At 38.5% G+C, this 10,441-nt stretch overlaps 1 protein-coding gene across 1 annotated transcript in view; it reads left to right on the top strand.

Moving 5' to 3' along the window:
- The first annotated feature begins 601 nt into the window (after window positions 1-601).
- Window positions 602-10,441, top strand: part of LOC131848797 (protein transport protein Sec31A) — a 31,877-nt gene continuing 22,037 nt past the window's right edge. The window contains exons 1-11 of the mRNA XM_059198734.1: window positions 602-670; window positions 869-1,089; window positions 2,972-3,108; window positions 5,418-5,587; window positions 6,427-6,509; window positions 6,632-6,748; window positions 7,022-7,166; window positions 7,387-7,530; window positions 7,674-7,927; window positions 8,299-8,505; window positions 10,178-10,290. Coding sequence (XP_059054717.1) covers window positions 887-1,089; window positions 2,972-3,108; window positions 5,418-5,587; window positions 6,427-6,509; window positions 6,632-6,748; window positions 7,022-7,166; window positions 7,387-7,530; window positions 7,674-7,927; window positions 8,299-8,505; window positions 10,178-10,290 — 1,573 coding nt within the window. The 5' untranslated portion in view covers window positions 602-670; window positions 869-886. The remainder of the gene's footprint in view (window positions 671-868; window positions 1,090-2,971; window positions 3,109-5,417; window positions 5,588-6,426; window positions 6,510-6,631; window positions 6,749-7,021; window positions 7,167-7,386; window positions 7,531-7,673; window positions 7,928-8,298; window positions 8,506-10,177; window positions 10,291-10,441) is intronic.

Raw genomic sequence — 10,441 nt, 5'->3', positions numbered from 1 at the left:
GCTGTATAACTTACTATTTTTGCTTTTTATGCTGCTCTTGTTCTAAAGTAGATGGTCGTTTATGTTATAGGTACATAAAAGAATAATTTTGAAATCAGTAAATAAATAAGTATTTATGCTTTATAGTCTCTTAAAGATGTTGCATTGCAAGCAGTGCATTGATTTGCATTGTTGTTGGCATGGAAACAAAATGCTTTCGATGTAGGCACCTATTTCATGTTCAAATAATAATATAAAAACAGTTCTTGCCACAGAATCCCTAATGTGCTTGAAGACGTCTCATACTTGACATTATTCTATACTCGAGAGTTATTATGTTAGCATTATAATTAATTATTTAAGTACGATACAATTGAATTCATAACTATTAAAAACTACTTAAGAAAAATATTGAATAGAAATTCAATATATATTTTTTTAATAATTCTTTATTCATGACCACGGACACAAGAACTTCAATTAAACATTTTAATGCATATAAATAACATGAAAATTCAAACAAATTTACCAATAATTCATTACATAAGATTACATCTTAAATATCCTAATGTCATTATATACATGAACAATGTTCATAACTGTCAATGTCAAAATGTGAAGTGTCACATTGTATGTTTTTCACCAGTTTTGACGTCAGCCACGTTGGAAGTGCCAACTCGGTGTTTTTATGGTAAATATTGCATTTTTCTAATTAAAATGCTGTTTATTGAGTGTAAAAATAAAAATTCAAAATTTCCTCTATCGTAAAGTTAATATACTCAAACGGAACTCGACATAGTTTGCTAGTTGTACTCGTAAGAAAAGTGTGACATAATTTGGTAAATACTCCGATTTAGTGAGTTTTTCTTGGTTATTAAACTTGTTACAGTGAAATAGTGGCTCTAAGATGAAGTTGAAAGAGTTGAAGAAAGCAGTGAACATTAGCTGGTCGCCAGCGGAACACTATCCCATATTGTTGGCGGCCGGCTCAGCGGCACAGCAGGTTGATGTTTCTTTTAGTTCCAATTCTTGTTTGGAGCTGTACTCCTTGAATCTGGACGATCCTGGACTTGATTTGGAACTGAAGTCCAGTTTACAGACACAAAACAAGTAAGTTGTTTGTTCTATTTAAGAATATTACATGTCATTGATGCTTGTAATTTCTTAGTTATTTTCTAAAACAATGAGAATAAATGTAGTGATACACTTTGTGATATACATCTATTCCTGTTTTTGGACAGAAAATTATAGAAGATTAAAATTTTAATATTAATCTAATACTATTTTTTTATCATCTGTATATGTTATTTTAAAAGACAGTTCTTAATGTTATTTTAATTACATACTAATTATTATTAACATTACTATTGTACCGTTTCTTATTTGATGATGCTGTAATAAAATATTACTTCCCAACTCAGACTCTAGGTCTGTGAGTCTGGAATGTAGATAAACAAAACTAGTGTCCTATAATAGAAGTTTTGTAGATGATTTTACTTATTTTTATTCCATATAATGTCTTGAAGAATTATTTATTCTTAGCAGGATTTTTCAGGAATTAATTATAATGAAATGTACTTAATTTATCTGACTTTGCTTTGGTGGTCTAGCAGTTAATCACACTGCCTTACTTCTAAAGGGTATAAGTTTGATTCCTCACATGGTACAAACATTTATATACATGAGTATGTATTGTTTGTATTGGTCTGGATGTTTTCTGTGTATATTACATATTTACAAAAATAATGTATTTAAGTATTTAGAAAAAAAAGGTATTAAACAACAGATAGATAATCAGTTGTCAATACCAATAACACAAGCACTGCTTAACTAGTGATGAGATGGTGCTATGTGAATTATTAATTAATGGTTTAGAGTGGATATATTGTAATTTGTGGTTTTCCAGAATATTTTATACATTGTGTATAAGTTTTTTTATTATTTATTTTTTTATTTATTTACATTTTATGGTCTTTGTACCCACCACAATACTATTAAAATTGTTTAAGGAATTTATTTATCCAAATGGGACCATATAGAAATAAAATTAAATTTGAAACATACTTGAAATTATATGGAAAAATAAAACTTAAGTAAGTGAATTTGTTCCATATCAGAAATGACTAAATGTTCCACACATTTAGACATCTCTGACCAATTAATCTATATATATGAAAATGTATTGCTGTTTGTTGTCGCTAAAACTCAGAATGGCTCAACCGATTTGGCTAATTTTAGTCTTACAATATTCATGGAAGTCCAGGGAATTGATTAGAAAATTATATGTAAAATAGAAAAAAGAACAATTTTATTTTCCCATACAAACTGCTCATACCTATCAAACTGCATGCAATAAATTTCTGAATGCACCCTGCATTCAGAAATTTATTGCATAAACTTAAAAAACCTTTGACATATTTAATTTTAGGTGGAATGGAGTTCCCATGGTTAGCTAGTTATTTATAAATACATTAATTAATGAAGGAATTATTAAGAATTAATATAACACTCTCAATGTACCACATTTTATACAATAATAATTCATTTAAATAAAAATGGAACTTAAAATATGGAAAATAAATATATATACTTATAAATAAATATTAAAATTAAATATTAAAATCGTTTATTCATGTAGGACACTATGTATATTTACCGCTTAGGATTGTCAAATTTTTTACATTATAAGTTTTCCCCTACCATACAGTTTAGTATAGAGATACAATTGAGAAGAACTGGCAAGAAACTCAATTGAATTACTTTTTTTTCATAAGCCAGTTCTTTACAATGTACAAGGTGTCTATGTCTAACATTAAATGAAAATCCCGTGCATGAACAACTATTGCCATGCACGCTCGTCATTCAAGTAATCATTTAGTGAGTTATTAGAGAGTCTAACTCTCTTTAAGGCTTTGCTTATATAATAATTATATTTTTGAAAAATATGTGTTATGTGGATGTTAAAGCTATAATATAATAACTTATTTTCTAGATTCCAGAAGATTGTATGGTCCGGTGCAGGGGTCATAGTGGGGGGTTGTGATGGTGGTTTGCTCGAGTTCTACAATGCGGAGAAACTACTTAAAAATAGCAGTGATGCCTTACTCGGCAGTATCACAAAACACAATGGTGAGACATTTTCATTGTATTATATTTACCATATCATATATATGCACCTCATATATACACATCTATACTAATATTATAAAACTGAAGAGTTTGTTTGTTTGTTTTTTGTTTGAATGCGCTAATTTTAGGAATTAGTGGTTCGAATTGAATTTTTTTTGTGTTGGATAGTCCATTTGTTGAGGAAGGTTTTAAGCATTATATATCATTATTTAACATTATGCTACAACCAATGGAAGAGAAGCATCGGTGAAAAATGTTGTGGAAGCAAAAACGGGGTAACCACATGAACGGAGTCGTGGGCACAGCTAGTTATTAATACAGATAAAAATGTTTTAACATGAATGACTGATATACCTGACAGAGTCAGCTCATGACCATTGCTATATAACATAACTAAAATAAAAGTAGCCTAAGTTACTCCTTATACTGCTCTCTATCCTTAGAAGTTTTAGGTTTTAGATATTTATTCTCATTAAGAATTACAAATAATTCACTTAACGTCAGAAAATAAAAATATAAACGTATACAAAATTAAACAGTAGTGAAAATATAAAAGAAGGTATACATATAATGCACACAGTGGAGTAGCAAAATGTAAGCGGCAACTACCCGCATAAAGGATAACATTTGTTGATTGACTTACTGGCTCAGCATAGACGGTCTTAGCGGTATATGGGTGTACTATGCTAAATATGGCTAGTTTGAAAGCTTATTAAATTTTTTTATAAGGCTCTGCATCATTTTATATTATCTATGTTTTTGTGGAGAAAAATAAATATATTGCATTATATAGTGCAAGTCTTGTCAGAAGAATCTAGCTGCTTCAGAGATTATATATAGACAAATATATATTTTTTTTTTTAATTAACCCTAGACATATAAATAAATATAATCTTTATTGAAATAAAAACTTAATATAAGCACTATCCAAATGCAGATATAATAATATAATTTCATTAGCATTCATTTAAAAGCGGTAAATTACAAAAAGACATCAATTTTATTTACTTATACATATATATAAATGATAATTGGTTGCTGGTCAGTTAGTTTACTATTTTTGCACATTCTTCTCGTGATGAGTCTTTCAGAATTTTTTTTTTAATATGATTTATTAATTCAATTAAAATAATAAATTTAAGTATTTTACTATAAAAAATACTACATGTATTGTTGCCATTATGTTTGTGAGGAGAAATAAATAAATCATATTAAAAAAAACAAAGAATGAGTAATAGAATAAAAAAAAATATGACTATTTCAATTCAAAAGTATTTATGTAAAGTTTATTTGAATAAAGATGATTTCTATTTCTATTATGAATGTACATTAACTCATTCAGTTACCAATTGGTTGCTGGTTAGTTAGATTATTATTCTTGCATATTCTTCTTCCAATGAGTCTTACGTTCATAATGAGTGATAGAATAAAAAAATATGACTTTAAATTCAAAAATGTTTATATTAATTTCATTTGCGTAAAGATGATTTCTATTTCTATTATGTATGTACAATAACTTATTCAGTTACCAGTTACTGATAACCCCTTATCTCCCACATTGTACTATTTTTTTATGAATGTGTTTCTATAGTTTGTTTTTACTAGAAATGATCAGTATCGTAATGACGAGCGTGCATGGCAATAGTTGTTCATGCACGGGATTTTCAATTAATTAGACATAGACTACCTATATAGAGAAATTGTAAATGAACTGGCTTTTAAAAAAATTCAATTGAGTTTCTAGCCAGTTCTTCTCAATTGGGTCTGGACTGAACTGGACGGTAGGGAAAAAATTAAAATATAAAAAAAATTACGTTCATAAGCGGTTAAAATGTCCTACATGAATAAATGCTATTTGTATTTGAATATCTTATAATGCAAGAAACCTGAATAAGTATTTTTTAGCATTATAAAGTGGGAAATTAGAAAATGCTGCTTTTATATGAGCTGATGGCCTCTGTGTTCTAGCGGTTTAGCACACTACCTTACTTTTCGATGGTTGCAGATTCGATTCCTCAAATAGTACAAACATTTTATATTCATGAGTTTGGTTCTTTGTATTGGTTTGTGTGCTTCCAAAGTATATTATGTATGTAAAAAAAAAAATACGTTTTTATATCAGTTTTTTAGTAACCAGTAATAGTTTTTTTTGGAAATATTATGTACATATTTACAAAAAAACTGAATCTATGTGCTTCTGTCAGTTGTCTTCAAGTACTCATATCACAAGCTCTGCTTAGCTTTGAACTAGATGGCGTTGTGTGAATTGTCTTGATATATTATTATAGTTCTTGAATGTAATTTAACAGGCAATGTATCAGCACTGGATATCAATCCATACCAGAAGAACCTGCTCGCATCTGGAGCGTCTGAGAGTGAGATCTTTGTGTGGGACCTAAACCACATCAGTCAGCCAATGCCGCCGGGCAACAGAAGCCAGCCGTATGATCATGTGCAGGGGCTCGCATGGAATCAACAGGTATGTCAATTTATTTATTCATTCATTCATTCACACACTCATTCACTAAATCATTCATTAATCCACATACTCACTCACTAACTCATTCATTAATCCACACACTCATTCACTAACTCATTCATTAATCCGCACACTCAATAATTAATTAATTTAAACCTCTTAATTTCTGAGTACGAAGCTAATTATTTATTCATAAATTGTTTCAAGATGCCTGACCAGCCTTCTCGAGGGAATCTAATGCTGTGCTAAACTGTTGTAAAGTCATGTCAAGTCATGGAAAACAAAAAAAAATCCATTAGAATTCAAATTTGTACTGACGTTTTTTTATGTAATTATAATGGTGAAGTATTTGACGGCCCGGCGAAGTGACCGTTAATTATATACTTTATGTATATAATTAACGGTCACTTCGCTTATGTACCAGATGTCTAGTGCCTATAACACTATACTTATCTTGAGATTTGATGGCGCTGTGTGAATTGTCCAGGGATACTCGTTCGAGTCGTATAATAATAACAATTATTATTGTAAACGGGATATGTACCGTGACAATATTATTCAAGAACAAATAGAAAAAGAGAATCACTTATTCAAATAAACTTACATCGAAGCGCTTTTGAATAATCGTCCTTTTTTTTTTAATCTACGGCTCATTTGAAAAGTCGCAACACTAGAGGAACGAGCACGAAACTTGCATGTAATTTTACATTTTTAAGTTGAAATGCGTGAATATCTCCCGATATTTTGACGCTGTTTCAAACCTAGTCGTATTGTTGTAAATACATCGTTTCTATAATGTCTATAGTAATGCATACTAATTGATTATTCATACATTTTAGGTTCAACACATTCTTGGTTCGACATTCACAACACGATGCGTCGTATGGGACTTACGGAAGAATGAACCAATCATGAAATTGAGGTATGTGTGTGTTTACTATATATCAATACTTGTTGTATTAGTACATGACATAATTATTGTAGGGAAGTTATTTTTTTTTAAGTAAAGGAAAGTTAGGTAGGTAATGAGTGAGGATGTTACAGTGACACCCAGTCCCGAAGCCGCTGGCGCACGTTGGCGTGGCACCCGTCCGTCGCCACGCAGCTCTGCATCGCCTCCGAGGACGACCACGCGCCCGTCATACAGCTCTGGGACTTGAGGTAATATACTCTACTACCTACTCATCTCATTCTCCTCTATATATGCACTACCTGTACCTCATGTCACTTACCGTGCAATATTTTGCAACTTATATATGTAATGTAATATCCTTCGAGTTGTACCGAAACTGTAAATTCATAAGTCGTTGGTTCAGATCCGGCTCGAAGGATCAATGTTCGTGTTGTACCGAAACTATAAAAGTTTCTGATAGGTGTTATTGATTAGATGATGCTGTGTGGGTTGTGTTTAGAAGTGTGATTGTGTGGGGGCAGGCTGGCGGCGTCCCCGCTGGCGACGCTGGAGGGGCACCACAAGGGCGTGCTGGCGCTGTCCTGGTGCCGCCAGGACCCCGCGCTGCTGCTGTCCGCCGCCAAGGACGGCCGCCTGCTGCTCTGGGACCCCAACGACACGCAAGCCGTGAGATACCTCGTTCATTCATATACCACGCTCTTACATTTGTGATTTGCCAACAGAAGAACAGAAATAGATTTTAAATTGCTGTTTAAAGTCTATTTCTGTTGGTTTCGTTCCATAATACAACTTTTAACCCTATTAGAAGTCTTGACTTCTGGCTCGCAGACTATAAAGTTAGCGGATTGTTGTAATGTTGATGGTGTAAGTAAACTTGTGGGTGCAGGGCGGCGCGCAGCCGACGGAGGTGTGGCAGCAGCAGCAGTGGGCGCTGGAGGCGGCCTGGAGCCCGCGCTCGCCCGCACTGCTGGCCGCCGGCGGCGCTGACCTCACCGTGCTGGAGCTGCTGGGCGGACGGGCACCCGCCACGGTCGGTACCTTCCTGTGTCGTACGTACGGAGGCTCGGTAGATGTTTACGTCACTCGTTGCAATTGGAGAGCGATCTTTTCAGTTGCAACTAGTGACGCAAATATTTTAAGACTCTTTGTGACGTGAGTGTTTTGTTTGTACAGAGTAGCGCGGCACAGAGCAGCATCCTAGAGTCATTCGGCGGCGCGCAGTTGGGCTCGCTGCCGGCGCTGGCCGCCGCGCCCCCCGCCCGCGCCGCGCTGCCCCCGCGCGCGCCCGCCTGGCTGCGGCGGCCGGTCGCGGCGCGCTTCGCGGTGAGTACCCCCGCCCCCCGCCCCCCGCCGCGCCCCCCGCCCGCGCCGCGCTGCCCCCGCGCGCGCCCGCCTGGCTGCGGCGGCCGGTCGCGGCGCGCTTCGCGGTGAGTACCCCCGCCCCCCGCCCCCCGCCGCGCCCCCCGCCCGCGCCGCGCTGCCCCCGCGCGCGCCCGCCTGGCTGCGGCGGCCGGTCGCGGCGCGCTTCGCGGTGAGTACGCCCGCCCCCCGCCCCCCCGCGCCGCGCCGCGCGCGAACAAAACCCAACGATTTCGAATGAACCCTAGTATGAATCCAAGGTGTCCAATGTCGTGCCCCCGAGCATGCCTCGCGCGCGCCCGCTGCGACTGTCGCGTCAGCGTCTTCACCGCCGACCGATACGATGGGCCACGTAGGCTGAATTAAATAAATAAATAAAACAATATGTTGTCAACAGTTCGGCGGCAAGCTGGTGACGTTCTGTGCGAGCGGGCCGGAGGCGGCGGCGCGCGCGCGTGCGTGCGGTGCGCGTGCTGCGTCGCGGCGTGCGCGCGCGCCCGCTGCGCCGCGCGCGCCGCGCCATGCTCGACGCGCTGCTGGCCGCCGACACCGCGCACCACGCGCTCGCTGAGAGAGCACTCTATCTAAATATTTACATACTCACCGCGCTGCTGGCCGCCGACACCGCGCACCACGCGCTCGCTGAGTGAGCACTCTATCTAAATATTTACATACTCACCGCGCTGCTGGCCGCCGACACCGCGCACCACGCGCTCGCTGAGTGAGCACTCTATCTAAATATTTACATACTCCCGGAGTTGCTGGCCGCCGACACCGCGCACCACGCGCTCGCTGAGTGAGCACTCTATCTAAATATTTACATACTCACCGCGCTGCTGGCCGCCGACACCGCGCACCACGCGCTCGCTGAGTGAGCACTCTATCTAAATATTTACATACTCACCGCGCTGCTGGCCGCCGACACCGCGCACCACGCGCTCGCTGAGTGAGCACTCTATCTAAATATTTACATACTCACCGCGCTGCTGGCCGCCGACACCGCGCACCACGCGCTCGCTGAGTGAGCACTCTATCTAAATATTTACATACTCACCGCGCTGCTGGCCGCCGACACCGCGCACCACGCGCTCGCTGAGTGAGCACTCTATCTAAATATTTACATACTCACCGCGCTGCTGGCCGCCGACACCGCGCACCACGCGCTCGCTGAGTGAGCACTCTATCTAAATATTTACATACTCACCGCGCTGCTGGCCGCCGACACCGCGCACCACGCGCTCGCTGAGTGAGCACTCTATCTAAATATTTACATACTCACCGCGCTGCTGGCCGCCGACACCGCGCACCACGCGCTCGCTGAGTGAGCACTCTATCTAAATATTTACATACTCACCGCGCTGCTGGCCGCCGACACCGCGCACCACGCGCTCGCTGAGTGAGCACTCTATCTAAATATTTACATACTCACTTTTGCCTGCGGCTTCGCTCGCATTAATTTATCCCCTTAGGGGTGGAATTTATCAAAATCCTTTCTTACGGGATGCTCACGTCATAGTAGCGTATGCGTAGTAGTTTATGCGTGTGAAGTCTCAGCCCGATCGGTTTGAAATTGACAAAGTTTCATACGAACTTTCATCCCCTATTAAAATAGGGGATGAAAGTTCATCCCCTTTGATTTTACCCCCAAAGGGATAAATCCCTTTGGGGGTAGAATTAATCAAAATCTTTTCTTAGCGGACGCCTACGTCATAATGTCTACCTGCATGCCAAATTTCAACCCGATCCGTCCAGTGGTTGTGCGTTGATAGATCACTATGTCAGTCACTTTTGCGTACAGACAGTTCAGTGGGCTAACGGCTTCGGATGGTGACGGATTCAGTTCTTCGCACTATACGAAATTTGTATACAAAAGTATATTATAATTTTTTTATTTATTTATTTTTTATTTATTTTCGGAAAACCAAGGCTATTTACAAACATAGTTATTTATGCAATTTATGTATATTATTTACATAATTAACCGGGTCTTAACACAAATAATTTTATGGCTAATAAGGTATTTGCCACAACTAAGTTACACTAGTCGTAGTCACGAGTCAAAACGTCAAAGAGGTAAAAACTTCATTTGCATTAAAATTATTCGTTTATAAGAATATATATTATATAACACAAAAGTTTTTAATATATATTAAAAACTTCGTAGGTATCTCAGTTGTACCTACTTCAGCCACCAAACAGCTTGCTTTGTAAGCTGTATTCGCTTGTAGGGTGCAGTGATCAGTGAAATTACAAAATAGAGGCATGATATCTTACTTTTCTGGATTTTCCACGGATGTTACATGTCCCCCTCCCTGCAGGTACTGCCGTCAGCAGGGTGACGCGGCGACGGACCAGCACGAGCGCTACACGTGGTTCTTCCTGCGCGCCAACTTCCTTCCCACCTTCCGCACTGAAGCACTCAATTTGTTAGGTAAGTATTGCAACGCTTATAAAATCACAACTAATTTAACTAACTATAAACCAAAATTACACTCGTGTATTTTAGGTTTACTGATCGGTTTCAATTTTAGGTACAAAAAAATAAAGTGATAAAATATATATGAAGTTTCAAAAACGAAACA

The sequence above is a fragment of the Achroia grisella genome, unplaced genomic scaffold (genome assembly GCF_030625045.1).
Source record: "Achroia grisella isolate CSIRO2021 unplaced genomic scaffold, CSIRO_AGI_Agris_v1 utg592, whole genome shotgun sequence".
In the NCBI taxonomy this organism is placed as follows: domain Eukaryota; kingdom Metazoa; phylum Arthropoda; class Insecta; order Lepidoptera; family Pyralidae; genus Achroia; species Achroia grisella.
Note: the sequence above shows the minus strand (reverse complement) of the source record. Positions and strands in the feature narration are given on the sequence as shown.